General features: G+C 40.0%; 2 protein-coding genes and 2 non-coding genes across 5 annotated transcripts; 3 read left to right on the top strand and 1 right to left on the bottom strand.

Annotated features, from left to right (window-relative positions):
- Positions 1–149: 149 nt before the first annotated feature.
- LOC105047626 (large ribosomal subunit protein eL28y) lies at positions 150–3,736 on the top strand. The gene is made up of 4 exons (XM_010926638.4): positions 150–289; positions 874–1,026; positions 1,136–1,299; positions 3,357–3,736. Exons 2-4 carry the CDS (start codon positions 879–881, stop codon positions 3,489–3,491), a joined length of 447 nt encoding a protein of 148 aa, XP_010924940.1. The 5' UTR covers positions 150–289; positions 874–878; the 3' UTR covers positions 3,492–3,736.
- LOC114914339 (small nucleolar RNA R24) lies at positions 2,371–2,463 on the top strand. The gene has a single exon (XR_003801231.2). It is a non-coding gene; the product is annotated as a small nucleolar RNA R24 (small nucleolar RNA).
- Positions 2,725–2,815, top strand: LOC114914340 (small nucleolar RNA R24). Its single transcript, XR_003801232.1, has one exon. It is a non-coding gene; the product is annotated as a small nucleolar RNA R24 (small nucleolar RNA).
- A 990-nt stretch (positions 3,737–4,726) lies between the features above and the next one.
- On the bottom strand, positions 4,727–11,890 carry LOC105047627 (ras-related protein RIC1). Of its 2 annotated transcripts, XM_010926639.4 has the most exons (8): positions 11,647–11,890; positions 8,081–8,153; positions 6,090–6,137; positions 5,962–6,009; positions 5,806–5,877; positions 5,564–5,719; positions 5,313–5,416; positions 4,727–5,075 (listed from the first exon to the last, which is right to left on the bottom strand). In XM_010926639.4, the coding sequence occupies exons 1-8, from the start codon at positions 11,658–11,660 to the stop codon at positions 4,982–4,984; spliced, it is 609 nt and encodes a 202-aa protein (XP_010924941.1). In that variant the 5' UTR covers positions 11,661–11,890; the 3' UTR covers positions 4,727–4,981. The 2 variants fall into 2 exon arrangements, with proteins under 2 accessions (XP_010924941.1, XP_073115012.1); XM_073258911.1 differs by lacking the exon at positions 5,962–6,009.
- Positions 11,891–21,313: the final 9,423 nt, after the last annotated feature.

Genomic DNA, 21,313 nt, shown 5'->3' with positions numbered 1-21,313 from the left:
TTAGCGCTGGATCGTGAGAATGAGGTGCGGATCGTCTCTGTCTCAAATTGGTCCTATCAAACGGACGGTCCGCATCGGCGAGCCAGTACCAACTGATGAATGTGGATCCGACTGAAGCCTTCTCGAGGCTATTTCGGTCATTCCACTCGACGGAACCCATTTGGCCTTGGGGTTTTCAGATCGCCATAAAAAACGTTTTCTAGGGTTTGCGAGTCTTCTCACCGCGCCAACCCTTTCGAGGCTGAAGAGAGACGGGATCGGGACTCCTTTCGTCGTTTCCTTCTCTCCGGTGAGAAGAAATTCACTTTCTTCTCCGTTATCTGCGGAGGTTTCATTTCTTTTTTGCTTTCTTTAGTCTGCAGTCAAGTGTTATCTTCCGAATGCTCGAAGGTTTAGGGTTTTGATCATTGTATGTTGATCAGATCTTTCATTAGTTGGTTCCGACGATTGTAATATCTGAAGGTATTTAACAAGTACTTGTTTGATTGCTTTTGATCCGTTTGTATGATACCAGAAATCTCTTTAGTAGATTAAGTTTGCTTAAAATTTAGAGTTCTGACCCATGTTTGAATTTTGTTTACTTTTAATTGGATTTATGAGTTGGTACGCTTACTTAAAAATTTCCCCAGCTGATCTTCTTCTTTGGCGGTAGATTATATTTTCTGAACCATGTCTTTAAGATCATTCTTGAAGGAGACATTTGTATGATTATTAAGTTTTAAATTTGGCACTCTTAGGGTTTGATCTTTTTCGCCATTCATTTTTTTTTTAAAAAAAAATTTCTATGACCTGAAGTAGCTTGAGGTACTCCTGGTTCATCCTTCTATCTTCGTTTTTCTTTGTTTAATTTGGTTTTTCTTTTAATTCTTGCAGTCAAAATGGCTACGGTTCCTGGACCACTTGTCTGGGAGATTGTGAAGAGAAACAATGCTTTTCTTGTCAAGCAGTTCGGTAACGGCAATGCCACCGTGCAGTTCAGCAAAGAGTCCAACAATCTCTACAATGTGAATTCCTACAAGCACTCTGGTAAAAAGTTCAGATCTTGTTTCTATTATTTTTTCCTTTTTGTTGGGGTGGGCGGGGTGTTCATGGATCTGTAGTGCACATAATGGTCATGCCACCTTAAAAATTATAGGTTTGGCGAACAAGAAAACGGTTTCCATTCAGCCAGGAGGGAAGGACCTCTCTGTCGTTCTTGCGACAACGAAGACAAAGAAGCAAAACAAACCTGCGAATCTGTACCACAAGTCAGCCATGAAGAAAGAGTTCCGTAAGATGGCAAAGGCAGTCATGAACCAGGTACAGTTTCTTCTTTTAATTTTTAGCATTGTTTTATGCTACCTCATTGCCTTTCTAATTAGTGTGATGTTTTTTCTTGTTTGGTTTTTGGGCATGAAATTCTTTTATGCATATATGTTTCATCTATTTCTTGCAGTTATTTCATCCATATTTTGTTGTTTTCAAATGTCACTTTATTTAGCGCGATTATAGTCATCTTCTTTACCATCTTTTTACAATGGACATTGGACTCCATGTGATACCCTTTTATTTTTTTTTGGGTTACTCTGGGAAGTGAAGCTTTTATCTTTTTTGTGTTCCAGAGGGGAATGAGCAGAAAATTAGAAAGCAATATTGAGATGATTAGTGTTTATGATGCCCCTTGTTAGCACGTGTCCACTTCTTAAGGGATTATGCTCAGTAAATCAGTTGCTAGTCTTGAACTTAAATTTCTTAAATCATTAGTTTCCAATGCTGGTTTGTGCAAGATGTTGCTCTATAAGCTCCCAGCTTAGCAACTACCATAAAATGGAATCTTGGAACAGAACTTATTGGAAGCTTCTTTAAATCGATGTTCTGATCAGAAATGATTTTTCGTTAACTTAGCTTTGGGATATTCTATAATTCCAGAACTAAAAACCTCCATTTCACGGAAGTATTTTCAGCACCAATGGCAAAATTTCTTTCTTACCCCATAACTTTGATCTCATGGCTCCAAAGAACATTGCAAACATATTTCATTGTTTTTGCCTGATTAATTATGTAGTTTAAATGAAAAAGTTGTTTTGTATTTGATGATGTTCTAGTAATATGGATTCTGACATGACTACTGTCAGTGTTAATTTCTGCTATGACAATGTCAAGGTTTTATCTGCATAAACCATATGTCCAAGTAAATCTGATGGTCACAAAGTCAAACAAGCATTTGTTGTCACACTTCTATTGTACTTGTTTTAATTCTCTCTGACAATGCTTTGTTGGAGTAAGCAAGACTATAGTAATAGGGTTTGGATGTCCATGCTTTTTTTATTGCTCTTTCCTGTTAGCTGTGTGGACCTATTGGGTTTTCTGGAATCAATATTGTTATGTTCAAGTGCCATGATGAGCTGCTAACATGTAAGAAGATCTGATCAACTGATTGGGTCTTCAATGAAATATACTTGTTACGCTTGGCTTCTGAGCTTTTTTTTTTCCTTTTTTTCTCCCTTCTAATTCATTGCTATTATAAGTGATAGTGGAGATTAAGTGCATGGTTCTTTATTTCTACTAGGCAATCTGGTTTGTTTCTAGAGGGTAGCTTTCCATTTCCTTTTATAGCTAGTAGCGTTTGGATTTTTGTTTTCTTATTTTCTTTTTACTCACTCTTTCCCATGGACCATTTCTTTTATAGCTAGTAGTGTAATTACAAAATTTCTTTCTTTCTTTTAAGTCCAGTATTGATAAAACACTGCAATGATAAGCTTCTAACACGTAAGAAGATCCTTTCAACTAATCGGCCCTCGAATGAAATATACTTCATACCTGGCTTCTGAGCTTTTGCCCTGTATCATGTAATCGCATTACTGTTATAGGTCATAGTGGATAACAAGTTCATGGTTCTCTATCCCTAGTAGGCAATCAAATCAACTTCTAGGGGGTAGTCATCCTTTCCCTTTTAGTTATTATTGCATTTCTATGAATTTAGTTAGACATGGATTTGTTTTTCATACTCTTAGTTTCTATTTGCCTTACTAATGCACACAATGTTTTTACAAACAGTTGTCTAATTTTTGTTGGCTTTTGCCTTGCTATAATCATTGTGGCAAAGATTAGTAAAATCAAAATAAGGGTAGCTGCATAAGTTCATGAGTCTTAGTTTTTAGTCGCTTTTTCTCTGATGATTATTTTTTAAAAATGTTCGCACACACCCACCTGTAGACTGTGATCACTATTGTTTTCCCCTTAATCTTGTTGTCATGGAGCATTTGGTGGCTGATCATTTATTCACATTCAAAGATCTATTTTTGGCATTGGATTCCTGTTCTGAGTGTTCATATACTACATGCCTATTAATCTTTTTGTTTTATTCTTGTCTTTAGGTGACGGAGAACTACTACAGGCCAGACTTGACCAAAGCAGCTCTTGCAAGGCTTAGTGCTGTACATCGCAGCCTCAAGGTTGCCAAGTCTGGTGCAAAGAAGAGGAACAGGCAGGCTGTTAAAGTAAAATACTAGGTTTCTGGATGGTGTTCCAGTTGCCTTGATGGGGTGTTCTCCAACATTTATGTTTTTGTTCTGAAGAGTTTTGTTGAAGACTCCTCAAGTAGAATCGTGAGACTATTTTCTTCCTTTTCAATTTTACCTTTCGTTTTCTGGGAAATTAGTTTAATTTCGAGACGCCTTATCTGCTTTGGCACATTTTAAGTTGGAAACAATCTCATGATTAGATGATTTTAAGCCCTCCGTTCTTTTATCGGTAATCCATCTTATCACTTGGTGATTCTATGTAACGTGAAGATATGGAGTGGAATGTTGCGCCTTGCATTCAGTAGGGTAGTATCAGGAATGGATGTGCATTATACTGTGTGAAGAGTATGAGCAACCGTTATGTTGAATGGAGCACATCTGGATTTTATCATGCAAAGCTTTCTGGTATATGCTTGGAAATTTATTAGCTTTTTCTTATTCCTATTAACTACGAAGGTAGCATTTTCCTGAACTAGTAATGTATGTGAAGGCTTATTTTTCCCTCGGAAGCAAGAGTAAAATCCACTGAAGAGTAACTGGGAGGTGTCTTGGTACCTGATCGAAGCCCTCCGAGAGGGCATTTTGTCAATATGCCTGCGCTTGGTTGATACGTCAAATCTTCTAGTCATGGTTAACTCAATGGTCGGAGAACAATGGTGATTTGGTGCTTTTTTCGGATAGGAGGGAGGAATGAACCCATGGGTTCTTCTTCTTCTTCTTCTTCTTTTTTAAATCCATAGATTACAAATTTCCAATGCAGGAAAAATGCGGCCAACGGCATCACCAGAGCGTAGAAAACTGCGGGTAGGAAGACCACGCCTATAGGATAGGCCATGCCCTGCCAAACAGGACATCGTGATTGGTCCGTGAAATCACTGTTGAAGAATTTCCCTCCAGAAAAACATTTGAAGCTGTGGCAAAACAGCTTGCTGCAAGCGGTATCTCTCTTATGATAACCAAGCACACACCCTATGACTGTTTCACTGCTGTGTCTTGACAGACTTGTTCATCATGTGCAAAACCTCGAGGAGGAACTTAAGCATCTTAGGAAATTAGTTCAGATTAAATAACACTTGTCGACCAAGGACAGCTACAAAGATGCAGGCCGGCGGACCCATCGACATGTTATGTGCATTCGAAAGAGCAGGCTCTGTCACAATAGGTATAAGGATTTGAACGTGTCCAAAAAATTGACAATGCAGGCAGCACAAGGCAATTTGCACTTCATAATAATGCATATAATCATTTTTAGGAATCTAGGAGAATTATTCCATGTTGAACAGGCTCCTTCTATATGTAAAAAAGACATGGTAAACGTGTTTGTGCTCACACTTGCAAACCGTGCATGATTTCCAACAACTTTTATCACATGTACACATAAAGGAAGCAGCCAATAGCCCACAACGTTTGCTGCGCCCACGCGGCAACTTTATGGACTTGTTCATTAGCACAAACATTTGTGCTGGACGAACTTAAATCTAAGAGCAACAGCTGCTCTTCTGGGCAACAGGTTGACCTCGCATTTGTACAGTAGCAGGTCTGCTGGCATCCATAGCTGGTTGGCTCGCCATCCTGCATCCAAAAATTCAGCAGGGTTCGTAAGGCAGTCGAGTATTTACAGTTGGACATGACAATTCCGCGGGCATCACTAGGTTTGTGAGTTGTTATTGATGATGCATTTTTTATGGTCAGCTGACTTCAAATTCAGATGGATCAGGATTGTGTTAGTATCCCAAGACCATCTAGAACCCCAATTCAAAAGAGAAGGAGAGGTTGCTGACATAAACTGAAAAAATGGTAGAAGCTCACCGATTCTTTATCTCCGCTGTCATGGTCATAAACGCCTTCTCTACATTGGTAGCATCCTTGGCACTGGTCTCCAAGAATGGTATCCCAATCTCATCGGCAAATGCCTTAGAACCAGCAACACGAGACAGTATTAGTTGCAAATAAATCTTGTGAAATCTTGTGCAAGACGATACAAGCAGATTTTGCCTGATCCTCTAGAACAAGGTGCATATATAAAGAATATTAGCCAAAAAAACCTGAGCAACATATACCTTCCCGGTTTCATAGGAAACCACCCTATTGGCATCCAGATCACATTTGTTTCCTACCAAAAGCTTGTTCACATTGTCACTTGCATACCTATCTATCTCACTTAACCATTGCTTGACATTATTAAAACTCTCTTGGTCAGTTACATCATAAACAACCTGCAAAAACAGACCATCAATCCAGACTGTTTCTGGTGCATTGAAATGCAAGTACATGACAATTGATAAATGATGACAGAGCTCACAATTATGCCATGGGCACCGCGATAGTAGCTGCTTGTGATTGTCCTGAAGCGCTCTTGTCCAGCTGTATCCCACTAAACCCCCAAGAGAAAAAAGAAATCAAAGATCGAAAAGACACTAAATATTTCATGGGAGATATTAACAAATGTATTACTTACAATTTGAAGTTTTATGGTTTTCCCATCCTGCTCTACTGTGCGAATTTTCTAATGAGACAGAAGAAAATGTAACTACAATAATAGAATGAGAGAGAAAGTAAGACATTACAGCATGAAACAATACTTACAAAATCAACACCAATGGTACTGATATAACTCTCTAAATATGAATCATCCTGCACAAAAGGAGAAAAAAGGTAAACCTCCTTCCTACAGACTTAATGCAACCGTCATTAAAATCAGATATTAAAGAGCACTTTGAAGAAATAAGTGATGATGATTCATGAATTCACATGGACATGCATACCCATCAGAAATCAACAGATGAAACCACCCTGTCATACATTAAACAACTACACATCATGCAATTACAAACACATTAGTCAACTTTTGATGTTGAGAATATACATGAAGCAACAATGTGTTCAATTGTATAAATAGAAGAAACAAATATTGTCGCCTTAATACCTGATAGATTATGACCAGTGAAGAAAACAAAGAAAATTGCCAAATTATTTTATGGTAAGTAGATTTGAGCATACAACCTCAAAAGCATCATAAATAGACATTAGAATTAAAATTCACAACTCAAAGTCCAAGCTCATTTAGTACATAGATCTCAGCAGCGAAGCACAACTATGGTTAGGACCATAAGCAGGCACCCCCACCACCACCACCACATGCACCCCCTTCTACCCACATGTCTCTCTTAATTCAGTTTGTTTCCCTGTTGCATGTGAGCAAGATCCCAAATCATGCAATGAAGCACAAAAAGACAAGTAGGCTGTCCTAGTGCACAAGGCTTCCATCACTGCTTGGTCTGGGGAGGGACAGATGTACGTACTTTTGCCCCGCACAAGGAGAGGCTGCTTCTATATTTTGAACCTATGACACCTAAGTCACAATAGAGCAACCTTACTACTCTGACAAGGCTCGCCCTCTATCATGTAAATAGGCATATGCTTAAAATTTTATAAAGATGCCATTTTCTCAGTTTTTTGCCCTTTGAATGTGGCTTTAAAATACCTTCAATTGGCCTATAAATAAACTCATGCTGCCATCATCAAAGACAGCTTTGACCACCAAAATCCTGATGCACGCTACATATCTGCTTAGTATTTCTATCATGATTTGATCAATGGATAATCATGTTTTCTCCTAGCATCAATTACCCCTGTACTTATTGGCAGCAGGCACAAAACTTACAAGGGAATATTTGATCAACAGAGAATGTAGTTCCTACTCCAATGTCCAATAACAAATTTACCTGGACAAATCATGTGTATTAATGAAAAATTTAAACATGCACACCAAACGTAGTGATTTGAAGAGGAGATAAAACTACAATTTGTTATCAAAGAATTGCCAAATACAGTTTCCAGAGTTGTTTAAAAATAATTCAAGTTTTTGCAAAAGATGATACAATTATATGCCAATAAAAATGCCGCACCCAAATTTGTCTTTTCATAAACATGGATAACAATCCCCTTAAAAAAAATGAAGATTATAAAAAGAAGAAAAAGGTGTCAGATTAAGCAGAAATGGACTGTGTTATACTCTAAAGTTTGCTACCCTAAACTCTTATCAAGGCGGGGTGAGACTGTCAACTACTATCAAGGTAGGGAAGGTGATGCTACTACCAATACCAGGTACTGGGTGAGTCATATCGAACGAAGGGCCAGTACCTGAGAATCTTGCCAAGCATGTTATTTTCTTAAAGTTATTATAGAACCATAAAAAGGTGTTGCTAAGGTAATGATTGGTGACTTGCTGATTCTCTAGATATTTCAACAACTTAACATCAAAAAATTCACATACTCAAAATTGTCTTCCGCAACTGAATCACTGAAGCACACTTCGCAGTGGGTATCAACCTTTCACTTAAGTTGCTTAGTTGATTTAACATGTTAACAGATGTTCCTAGACCATTCTGAAATTTCTTAGGCAGATAAGGGGTACTAAAGCTAAAAGATAACAGAAAAACAGGAATTCCAAAGCAATGAAATCAGTGAGATTCAAAAATAATAAAGGTGGATAAAAATAAGAAAAGATGTTTACTGTAAATCTTAATAAATGACATGTGCCATAAGTATGGGTAAAACTAAGAAAGGATTTTCACCGCAAATCTTAATAGAAGGCATGACTTTCCAACCCCTGAATCTCCAATAAGCAGAAGTTTGAAAAGATAGTCACTGCAAAATATAGAAGTTGGTTAGAGTTGCTCGTCATATAATTATTAGCTAACAGAAAGAAGATGTAATGTATGTTTACTTTGAAAGCCTGACAAAAGAAGAGGGAAGACTTACATTTTTCCTATCCAATTTTCAAAGAATACTGACCTTTAAGTTCTAGATTCATTAAGATTAGCCAACCATATGTATAAAGTGTTTGCCATCAATAACATGAAAAAAAAAAATAAAATAAAAGGAAAGTAACATGAACATAAGAACAGGGGCACTGGCATCCCTTAATCAACACCAGCTGAGTACAATTCATCATTCACAAAATGTCCAAGAAACAGGAAAAACGGAAATGATCTTTAATTCATTTTTATCCTGAGATCCAATTACAAGAAAAAATTGCAAGACAAAGTTTCTTGTCGCAAGTACAATTGTGACAACCATGCCCATTTCTCTTGAGAAGCACCCCACTTTGTTCACTTCCAGTTACTACTTCAACAAGCTAAGCAAGTTCCTTTTGTGAGATAAGAGAATAGCTAAAGGCACAGGCCCTTGGATATTGAAGTTGTATGCCCTGAAACCCAAATAACTTTAATAATAAAGTATTTGAAGTTATGCTTCGAACACTTTCGTGCATTGCATTCATACAATTTTCCCGTCTATCACACGTTGGCCTTTATGCAAAGAGAGAGTTTTGACATTGCATATTCTGTGATGGCTAAGGTCAAGTCAGAGGATAATCCATCTACTCCTGCAATAGATATGTTGCTTAGCTGAGCATTATAGTCAAAAGGCTGTCATGATAGATGGGATCCCTTAATAGGAGAACAACTGTTTCACCAGGCAAAACACAGTGAAAGCCCTCAATAAAAACAAGTGTGTTTCAAATATAATGATCCTAAGGTTGTGAAGATGCTTTGTTGGGTTGGGGCTGGGGGGAATATGATGGTTGAGAGACATCAAATACATGATTTATATGTTCAGGCCACCTACTTTTGGTTCTAGTGTAGTCATACTAGTGCCAAATAAGAGCACTGCATCTAGTAATATGCACATAGTTCACTAAACAATTAGATTGGCTTAGAAGCGGAAATGGTTTTCTAATAAGGAATCCACCATCTCATGTTACTGTTAGGATGGTGACACAAGTGAACATAAATTTAAAGATCCAAGTTGATTTTCTCATTTTCTCATGGTTTCACATTGTCTGCGTCTGCTATCAAGTATTTGATTCCTCCCAAGTCCTGATAGAGGTCATAAGATACCAGTAATGAATCTGATAGTATGACCATTGCTATTTTCAGAAATGTTCATGGTTCGGTGAAGATGATAAATTAAACTGCAAGGAAATTATTCAATTGTGAACATGGAATGGCATTCTAGTGAATAACTATATTCTTTGGAGCTCTTTGCCTTGATTAGAGAAATATTCATTATGCAAATGCATTGTATCATGCAATTAGCTATTTTGTGATCTTTTTTTTTTTAAGGGAAAAGGTGAAAAAAAACCCACCTGCCTTTTTATTAAGGCTGTTTTGTAAACTTAAGGGTCTCCAACTGGAGATGGTTTTACTGACAGAATCAGTGCGTCTTTTTCTATGTTCTCACCTTCAGAAGCATAGTGGTCAGTCCCCTTGAGAGCATCAGGGAGAACCATAATGCATAGCCACGTATAGAGTGTGTGTGTGTGTACGTGCGCGCGTGTGTGTATGTGCATGCGTGCGTGCTAGCTTTCTTCTTCCTTGAGAATCCAAAGAAAGAGCAATAAGGAGTTTAGAGAAAACCTAGCAACCGTTGGAGCTCTACAAAACACCATTATGCAGTTCATTAGTTACTAGATTGTCTCATCTCCATCCTTACTGGCTTACTTTGGATTAGGAAGTCATCTAAAACATCCATACAAAAAAGATACTGCATTTTTCTAATATGAAAACACATGTTTAGCTATGATCAATTCCTTCAGGCTGTTGGCAAGAAACCTATCATTGCCTGAATTGTATCATCCTGGAATGCATAATCAGACAGCCCAAACTTTGTTTCCACTGCTTGTCGAGCCTCTTTATTCCAGCAATCAAAAGACGACATCAGAACATCACTCTTTGCATTAACTAATGAAACCAATTTTTACATCTTTGACACCTTTTAAGCCTAATAAGCAAAATTCTTTTGTTGTATAGTTAGGACTAAAATGTGTGATTTGCCTGTTCCCCATAAGTTAGTTATGGTGGCAAACCATGTGAATGTCAGGATAGCAATTGTGAAAAAGAGGAGGCAGCAATGGTGAGCCTTGCCAATATCAAGGATCCTTCAAGCTCGTTGATGTGATACAACAGGGTTTGAACTTGCATAAATCTTGAGGCAACAATTGTGGAAAAGAGGTGATGGTGGTGAACTTGACGGATACAACAGGTCTCACTTTCTTTCCATAACCCGGTCCAAATTCAAACTGCTTAAAGCAAATAATCATCATTTAAGAATCAGGAATATATCACGTCTTGTCTAATTGCCACAACTTAAGTTATGGCTCTAGTACGATTCATAAAATCTGATTAGAAACCCCATGTCAGTGGCTAGTGGTCTGGTCTGCATTGTCATTACTCAATCCTGTTGTTTTGCATCTCCAGATCTAATGTGAACTTTGTAGGCAAGAAACTAACCCTTTTTTTTGTGTTTGTGTGGATCGGGGGGGGGGGGGTGCTGGGGCTGGGGTACCTCTTGTCAACGAAGCCTCTTGTCAATGATGAGACCCTGGTACAAGTAGTTAACCATCTTCTTGTGATCAAATAAACATGTTCGATGTCACTACAGCTAGGTGTGTTATATATAGGTTCTCCACTTCTTATTTATATAGTGGGGGTTGACATAAAGAAGTTTGTTAGATAAATTAGTTTCTTGCAATATCACCAGGGTCACAAATAAAATCACACTTACTAGAGTAATCTAAAGACTTCTGTATACCAATAAAATCTTCATGGGAACAAATAAAAACACCAAAATCCTATAATTCTAGTGTGTTTGTACGTATGATAGTTAAAGTTATCCTCCTCCACCGCTTGCTTAACTCCTCCCCAGTCTTGAAGTAGAAACGGAAGACAAACCCATGATTCAACCATATGCCACTATTGGCGTCCTTTTCATCAGCACGCCTTTCAAAATCTTTTCTTTTCTTTCTTTCTTTTCTTTTTGCAAATTTTTGCTCGTTTAGATACCAATATTAAGTTTTAGGAATCAAATCACCAAGCACCCTTCTAAAAATCCATTACATCAAGCATGTACAAGTGAAGCTATTAGAATCGCATCAAACCCAACCCTCAATCAAAATCACCAAAGATTTTATCCAGTACAACATACCAAACAGGGGGGGGTAAAAAAAAAAGACAAAATGAATCAAGAAAGCAATCGAAAAAGATTAAGACGACAAGGAAACAGGTAAAAATCAGCAAGCTAAGGCTAACCCTAGACATAATCTCCCGATCGAGCTTTCATTAAGAAGAGAAGAACTTACTATTCGGGATTCATGGCGGAGGAGCTGGAAACAAGATCGACCGTTCAAACCCTAGAAAGCCTCTTTTGAGGACCAAGGAGAAAGGAATTGAACGAAAGCCAGGGGCCGAGCCCTCCTTCCACCTCCTGGGAATACAATAGAGGAAAGTGGGAATAGGGGTTGGGAGGTATTTGTAAACAGAAGAGGAGTCACGGCTTCGGTCGGTCGCCTCGAGGCTTCGTCCCCGGACGCGATACCTTGTGGTGGAGCCAGCACTTTTGCCCGAGCCTCGAGGTAGGAATTAGGAAACCATGTGAGTCCAGCCCACACACTAACTTTACAGTGGCGACAGCCGGCAGGTCATAATATCTTCCGGACACGAGCATAGAGTTTCCAAGGGACCATTTTTTTTTTTTTTTCCTCCAAAATAAATGGGAAGCTGCTACATTTACACGATAAATGTTTTTGAAGGACCCTTGTCTATTTTTTTATTTTTTCTTTTTTGAATAGAAAGACAGGCTCTCCAAATTCAGACCCTCGTTTAATTTGTTTGCCTGTTGGTTGAAATGGTTGTAAATCTTCTCAAGTTTCCGCTGTTCTTTTTCTCTTTCTTGCAAGTTAAGCATTGGCAATGAGGACTGGTCAAATAAAAAACCAAACATTGTGGTCTTTCTGATTAAATACTCATGTTCCTTACTGTATATGATCTTACAATGCTTTTGATAGGTGATAACAGCAGTTTTGATCAATGAATTGGGGGGAAAACAAGTCAACTCAGTCATATGCCTTTGTCTCAGGCAGCCAAAATCTCCATAGTAGTGGTGGATAAGGAGAACCAGTCCAGGCTTTTTCATGGTTCAAGTCATATTGAAATTACTAAAAGAAAAAAAAAAAAAAAATCAAAGATGTGATGTTCTGCAAATCAATTTTCCCCCACTTTAGTCTTATACTGGCAGGTTTTTTGCTCGCAACTGGCAAGTTTGTAAAGCAAAACTTTATTATTATTTTTTTCAATTCCTGTGAATAGAAAGTGCTGCATGATATTATAGAGATTAAATCAAGAGAACCATGCCCTGTGTCATATTACAGAGATTAAATTAAGAGAACCATTATTTTTCGAGAAGGGGCAACGAGAGAATATTATAATGTTCACAACTACTTGTACATTAGTAAGGTTCTTCGTGGTATGTTGTCAGTTTTGAAACTGCATTGTTCCTAAGTCAGAGCATGAGCTGCAGTGCTCCATATCTGACATTCCATTCACGCCTTTCACTAACTTTCCTGGATGAACATTGGTCAACCAAAGATTACCGAATTCTTCACTTCATAAGATAGATTGATGGTAGTGTCCATGCTTCTGATACTAAAGACACAAGTAGGATTTGGTAATACAAGTTCGTGGGTAAAATGTGGAAGTGCTCTGTTTATTCAATCACACACTAAATTTGTTTCACAAAATCTTAGATATTTCATCATGAACTTGATCGATTCAGCTGTCAAGATGGTTAAAATAGCAGTTCTTTTTCATTCCATTTGTCTTGCTCGGTACATCTTTTCCCCCTACCTTCTTCTTCTTTTCCTGGTGTTTTTCTTTTCCATCCGTGTTTGACGCCCATCAGCTCAATCTCCTCATTCTTCCGTCAGGTTGAAATGATCCCTCACAGCATTTCGGTTGATGAAGATCTCAATGAGGGGACCAGAGAAGTTATGGTAAGCACCTTAAACTTTCTAGACTGATTCTTCATTGCGTTTCTGGATTCACTATTAAGCATTTTCCAAGTATCTTCAAGAAAAAAATGAGAGCTGGGAATGAAGGTATATTGGAGTCGGAGCACCTGCAGCAATATGCCATCATAGATAGAGAAGGTGATCTTGAGAAAGCTCTCCAAAATAGAGATGGAAAGTATTAGGATTTGACGTCTTGAGATTCAGTCCACATTGAGCCTACAACGAGGTCCGTGACAAAAAATGGAGTCCAACGAGACCCAGATCATCCCAAACGGAGCTCGGACGGAGGAGATACGCGCTTTTGAAGTCGGCATGGAACTCGAGACGGCGGAGGACGGCCGGCGGCGATGCGGCCGCGTGCGGCGGGGCGCAGCCTAGGCGAGCCAGCGCGTAGGCTGGGCGTGTGCAGGGCGCGACCCAACGGGCGGGCCCAACCCAGGCCCGGGCGTGCGGGTCGGCCCAGGCCCAGGCGTGCTGCTGGAGCTCGTTTTCTCTGGTCCACGGTTGACCGAGCGGTCCATAGGCTAGCGCATGGACTGCGTGGGTGTTTTCCATGCATTTTGTGTGGTCCATGGTACTATTCCATAGACCGACGTGCGATCGGAGGGCGTGGTTAGTTTACGGTCTTGATCCAACGGTTAGGAATGTTATTTGGCTTTGTTTAGGACTCCTAATCACTTCCTGATTGAATGTTTAAGACCTTTAAAAGACCTGATGCATGCACAGAAGGTTTTGTGGCTCGATTTTTCACCGCAGAGAGCTTGTGAGCACCCGTGAAGGAAGAGAGAGATGCATGATCTGTGAGAGAAGGAGCAGGACTCCTGGACAGCGGTCGCTTCAGGGGTTTAAGGAGGTCTTCCTAGAGAAAGAGCTTTTATGAAGAAAAACTTTCTGTGAGAGAGAAATTGGATGTACGAGGGTTGAGGGTGAGATCTCCTCTTGTAATATTTTTTTTTTCATAGTGAAGTTTGCATGCCCTGTGGAGGCGAGCTCTTTTTTGGTTGATCCACGTATTTGATTGTTTTCTATTTATTTCTTCTTTTTTTTGTTATATCGTGCAGTACCGAAAAGGTCTTGGGATGTGGTGTCCTGGCTAGACATTCATCCAACAAGTGGTATCAGAGCGAGATGGTACAAGAATGCAGATTGTAGTCGTGGTGAGCAAGACTGAAGATGGAGAAGACATGATCAATCAAGTTGGAGATCAACAAGTTGGATGGAAAGAGCAATTTCTCCTTGTGGCAGGCAAGAGTGAAGGACGTGCTCATCTAGCAAGGGTTGATTGATGCTCTCTTGTGCGAGGAGAAGCCGATCACTATGGAAGTGCGGGATTGAAAATGATTACAGATACAAGCGGTGAGTACCATCCGCATATACCTAGCGGATGATGTAGTGATCCATGTACTTAGCGAAACTTCTCCGACGGTGCTGTGGTCGAAGCTCGAGGAGTTGTACATGACGAAGTCTCTCACCAATATGCTTTTCCTCTAGAGGTAGTTTTACCAACTACGGATGGTTGAGGGACAGCGTGCAGGAGCATCTAAGTCACTTTCAGAAGATCTTCACTGACCTCCTCAGCATTGGTGAGAATGTTGAGGAGAAGACCAAGGCGCTGGTTTTGCTAGCGTCGCTTCTTCCTTCGTATGAGTCTTTGGTGACCGCTCTTCTAGTAGGGAAGAGCACCATTAAAATGGACGAAGTCACCGCGGCGATACTTCAGAATGAGGTTCTTAGGAGGAAGAATCCAGCTTCGAGCTCAGGTGGCGGTAGCTCAGCTTTGATAGCTTCTGGAGAAGCAAGAGACAGTTGACGGAGTGACTAGAGATCGCGACGAGGGTGGTCCAAGTCCAGGAGGGACTTGAGCAAAAGCAGATGTTATCGGTGTGACGAGTTGGGACATCTAGTCAGAGATTGCTCTCAACTCAAAGATTGGACGATGGCTGTTGTGGCAACGGTCAGTAGCGATTCAGAGGAAGATGTCCTGGAGATAGCTGACGAGGTGTCTACTTCTTCCCAGAAGTGGATATTAGATTCTACATGCACCTATCATGTATGTTGCAGAGAGGAGTAGTTTGACTCTCTAGAGAACAGTGAGGGTACTGTTTACCTGTCGGATGGATCGAGTTGTATAATCAAAGGCATCGGGATGACCAGTTGGAGGACACATGATGTAGTGAGGAGATTGGGAAAGATCCGATACATATCCAATTTTAGGTGGAATCTTATCTTACTGAGCATACTGAATTTTAGAGGCTATGTGATGGTAGCTGGTGGAGAAATCCTGAAGGTGCTACGTGACGATAGGATTGCTTTAGAGGGAAAGAAGAGGAGGAGAAGACATTATTATCTGACAGAGGGCCCAATGCGAGGTGGAGCTTCAGGAGCCAGGTGGAGCCCAGAGCAAGGTGGAGCTCAAAGTGGAGGTGGATCGGGCACGAGACAGGAGACTCGAGAGGACGAGAGGCGACGTCGCAAGGTGAGATTCCTATTGCCACAGGATGATGCTCCGAGTAAGTCTCAGGTTAGGAGAAGTATAGCATATGACAAAGATGGGATCGAGCGGCCTAGCTCGACTCTCATGTTTGCCCATCCATGATCAACAGGTGATTGTCCTAGGGCATGGGGGCGAGGAGATCTAGAAGCTCTCGGAGTTAGGAGAAGGTCGAATATCGAGTCGAGGTAGAGATTGTTAGGATTTGATGCCTCGAGATTCAGTCCATATTGAGTCTACAACGAGATTCGCAATAAAAAACGGAGTCCAACGAGATCAAGATTATCCCAAATGGAGCTCGGACGGAGGAGATACGCACTTTTGAAGTCGGCACGGAACCCGAGATGACGGAGGACGGCCAGCGGTGGGCCGGCGGAGTGATGGTGGTGCGATAGTGCGTGGTGGGGCGCAGCCCAGGCGAGCCAGCGCGTGGGCTTGGTGTGACCCAGCGGGCGGGCTCGGCCCCGACCTGGGTGCGCCCCGCGCGGCCCCAGCCCAGGTGCGCTGCTAAGCCCATTTTCTCTGGTCCATGATGGATCGAGCGGTCTACAGGCCGATGCATGGACCACGTGGGTGTTTTTCATGCATTTCGCACGATCCATGGCACTATTGCATGGACCGACGGACGATCGGAGGGCGTGGGTAGCTTGCGGTCTTGATCCAACGATTGGAAAGGTTATTTGGCTTTGTTTAGGACTTCTAATCACTTCCTGATTGAGTGTTTAAAGCCTTTAAAAGGCCTGATGCGTGCATAAAAGGTTTTGTGGCTCGATTTTTCGCTGCAGAGAGCCTGAGAGCACCCGTGAAGGAAGAGAGAAACGCGTGACGCTGTGAGAGAAGGAGCAGGACTCCTAGACAGCGAATAGCGGTCGCTTCAGAGGTTCAAGGGAGTCTTCTTAGAGAGAGCTTTTGTGAGGAAGAACTTTCTATGAGAGAGAAATTGGATGTACTAGGGTTGAGGATGAAATCTTTTCTTGTAATATTTTTTTTTCTCACAGTGAAGTTTGCATGTCTCGTAGAGACGAGTCTTTTTTTGACTGATCTATGTATTTGATTATTATTTATTTATTTATTTATTTTTTTCTATTGTATTATACAGTATTGAAAAAATTTTGAAAAGTGATATCTTGGTCAGACATCTATCTAATAGAGCGTGGAATTGAGATGAGCAAAGGCAAAAGAGAAGGAAAGGATGGTGGCTGGTCGAGATCAAACAAAAAGAGATCCTTTGTGTACCACATGCGGTGCGAAAGGGGATTGAGTCACGCACGGGATTAGGCAGCGTACAAATTTTTTTTTTTTTTTTTTTGCCGGCCCCGTGCACCACGTGTGGTGCATAAAAAATTTCTTGTAAAAATAATATCCTGACCACAAATGCATGTGCCCAAGTCGCTAAAACATCCCACTGGTATCAGGGCTTATTTTTTTTTTTTTTGAGTAAAAAAAAGATAGTGGTGAACCCAACTAAGTATTCAAAGTTTTATTCAGATATATAGGTGAAAAAAATTATAAAAATATAATAAAAAATATCATAAAAAAATAAAAATATATAAAAAGAAAAAATAAAAAATAGAGTATCCAACAGACAGTACATAAATATTCAATATAAGAGCTCAAAAATAATCTCTTCCACAAGATAGTGAGATCAAAATTTAAGAAAAGACTCAAAAAAAATAGTATCCAATCTCAAAAACATATCAGCAGCTACTGGATCATGAAAAAATCAGCATGCTGTCATACTTTCATCATTATCTCTAATCAAAGAAAATGCCCAATAGATCATGAAAAATATTCAATATAAGAACTTAAAAGTATTCACTTCCAAAAGATAAGAAGATCAAAACTAAAGAGGGGGCATGTCATCATATTTAACCAAGATATAATGAGAGTGGCAGAAGCATCATAGGTCAAAAATTGCAGTATTTTTATAGAAATTGGTCCTCAGGTGCAGTAGAAGTATGCTCTTCACAGACAATGGGGGTTTAAACATGGCTATTAACTGATTTAGTCCCATGCTAAAGGTACGTAAGAATATATAAAATATAAAACATTATTTTGGTATAAAAGACCTCGCATATCATACTTTTTTTTTTTTGGTTAGATAAAGGGAGGCTTGCACTATAGTCCCACGTTGACTAACAAAAGAGGTCCTGTATGGGTTTTATAGATTGGGCGCCATCCTGTCACGCGGTTTGAGCCGTTGGGGTTTGGTTCCTTTCCTTTCCTCATAAATGGATGACAATGTGCTGTTGACGCTTGCCAACAAAGTGAATCCATCAAAGTAAATCCTCTTTTCAACTCTTGCCAATATATAAATAGATGACAATCCTCTTTCCAACTCTTACTTTGGTTCCATAGTCAAAGTGAATCCATGGTACTCCTGACGCTTGCCAACAAAGTAGATGCCAATATAACAATATACTCTGGTTCCATAGTGAGGTATTCCATAGTAAAGTAGATGCCAATATAGCAATGCAACTCTGGTTCCATAGCCAAAGTGAATCCATGGTACTCTTGACGCGTTCCATAGTCAAAGTAGATGCCAATATAACAGTGTACTCTGGTTCCATGGTCAAAGTGAATCCATCGTTCCATTAGACGATGTACTCTTCACACTTGCCAACAATGTAGACGACAACACTTGCCAACAAGTAAATAGATGACAATAGGAATCATCCATCAAGTGATATATATGAAAGTGATATATCATCAAAGTGACATATAAATGCATATAAATAGATATAAATCATCCATGTAATATCCATGAAAGTGTCATCCACTCTGACGAATCTATAAATAGATGATAATATCCAACTATGACAATGTAGGAAAAAGAAGCTGAAAATGGCCCGAATCCGAATGCCAGATAACCAATTTGCAATAGACATACCACAACTCGCTGTGCCCTCTAACATCCCTCCTGCCCAAACGAACCTCCTGGGAACGGCCTTGTCACTGGTACTTGCCCGAACCCCAATACCAGATGATCAATTTGTTATGGAGGCACCGGAACTACTGGCTGCGCCTTCTAACGTCCCTCCTGCCAAAACGAACCTCCTCGAAGCGGCCTAGCCATCAATACTCCAGTTGTGCCTCGCTGGAGCTCTAAAATCTTTGGGGACGGCTGCCGAATCAGAGCCCCGCGAGCTGGCCAGTTTCATTAATTTCACCCTTGTTTTTGTTCTGATGGTCCATCTCCTGGCACTATTGACCGGCGCCATGAAACCAGTCGTCCCCAGGATGGTGAAGAGCATCATGTGGGTTACACTGGCGGTATCATACTTCATCTTCATCATTGGTACCGTTCTCAACTTGCTGTTGACCAGCAACTTCTACTAGCACTACTACGTACATGGTTTCCCCTGTCATTAAATAAGAGCACATGCATGGTGTTTTCTCTATGCAATTGTCTCTGTGTGTCGGCACCTTTGTCTGTTTTAGTTCTACTTTGAATCGATCAGAGTATGTATCATGTAAAAATTTTTTGTCTAATCTACTCTTGTATAGCTGCTTTGATTTGGGCACCATGGTGCAAAACGTGAACCAATGTAACTGTAATAACCCGACCCATTTGAACCCTGGGCCAAGCCCAAACCATCAAAGCCCATATGAAAAAAAAAAAAAAAATCTGGAAGAAGACTTCCGTTGGAGTCTTCTTCTTCTTTCCCGTGTCCGATCAGGAAAAGACTTCTAGAGCCACTAGAAACCCTAGAAAGACCTCTATAAAATCCTCCTTCCCTCCTCCATAGCTAGCCATGACGAGCACCAGATTTCTCTTCTTATTTTTCTCTCGAATTTTTCGTTGAAGCTGCAGATGTCCTCATCGTGTTCATCTCAAATTCTCGCCGGAGACCTCACCGGAGTTGGAGATAAGCCCCGGCCCTCCTTTCTCTCTTCCTTCCCCTCCTTTCCATGGCTTCGTCGACCCTCATCGGCCATCGAGATCGTCGGAAAATCCATGAAAAGGTGAACCCCTGTTTTGCTCTGTTTGGCCGAACCCTTTTCCTCCTCTTTTCTGACCACCGGCGTCGCCGTCTGCGGCGTCTCACCCGTAGAATAGGACTTTATCTCTCTATCCTTCTTTTCTGAGGGTCTTAGCCGCTGGTGACCGGCCAATGACCAGAAAACAAAAGAAAAAGCGACGGTCCCTTATTTTTCCGATCTCTTCTTGATTTTTCGCCGGCCGAACCTTGCCGCCGGCCATCTTTGGCTCTACTGCCACCTCCACCTACTGCTGGACATCCGGCCATGCCACCACCCTTCGTCGGAGCTGAGCCACTGAGCCTCCCCTCGGTCCGTCCTCTGTTCGGTTGGGAAGAGAAAGAAGAAAAGAAAGAAGAAGAAAAGAAAAAAAAAAAAAAATAAGGGAGAAAAATAAGAGAGAGTTTTCTCTTTCTTTCCTCTTCTCTCTCTATTTTCTCTCTTTGCCAGCTTCTCTTTATTTTTTTCTCTCTAAAAATTTTTTCTTTAGATTCTCTCTCTATTTTTCTCTCTAGACCTTTTTTCTCTCTTTATAGATTTTATTTCTCTAGGGTCATTCTCTCTCTCTAGTCACATCATGGACTCTAAGATAAACTTGAGATGAAAATATGATGATCTGAATTGCTCCGAAATTCATATAGTAAATTAGATTCCGATCCGATCCTTATTCAAAATTTATAATATCGATCATGGTTAATCCATAATGAGTCACCCTGATAGGACCTCTAATGATCTCGATTATGATTGCCTCATCTGGGGGTATGAAAATTTTCTCTCTACTTTCTCTCTCTAAAATTTTTTCTCTCTTCTTAGATTTTCTCTCTTTAGAAGTCTTATGGATCCATAGAGGGTTTAGATACTTAGACAAATCTTAATTTTGGTTAATCCTAGAAGAGATCCTAGATTTGTATTATTAGGATCGATTATCGATAATTTCTCCATATATAATTTTTATATTTTGATCAGGGTTATGAAGCAATATGATTGTTTGCATAAGATATCGAGTGAAATATTTTATTTATGAAATTCATAAATCAAAGAAGAATATTGATTTCTGTGCTTGGATCAGTCATCGATAAAGGTAAGAATTCCTATACATTATCACCATTATATATGCTATTTTATCGTTGGTCTTGCATCATTGATTTTGCATCGTTGAATTTGAGATCAATGAATTTATTATATCTGAGACACTGTTATTTGCTTATATGATGTTTGAGCATGAGTATGTTATGTCAATATATATATGTATCAATGATTGATGGAATAATTATATGGGTATAACATATTTGTTTTGATTACACTGCAAAATTTGAATTGATTAATGAAGTCAAAATATTATAATTTCATGAAAATAAAAAGAAACAGATATATAGTTTGGACTGGTCTTGTCATGTGGAATAGTCCGTCAGGAGCTTGTGTCTGGAATAGCATGTCAGGAGCTTATGCCTGGGACAGCCCCCACCGACTTATGTGTAAAAAAATTTA

This window comes from Elaeis guineensis, chromosome 6 (genome assembly GCF_000442705.2).
Source record: "Elaeis guineensis isolate ETL-2024a chromosome 6, EG11, whole genome shotgun sequence".
In the NCBI taxonomy this organism is placed as follows: Eukaryota; Viridiplantae; Streptophyta; class Magnoliopsida; order Arecales; family Arecaceae; genus Elaeis; species Elaeis guineensis.
The sequence above is the reverse complement of the archived record's forward strand: the minus strand, read 5'-3'. Positions and strand labels throughout refer to the sequence as shown.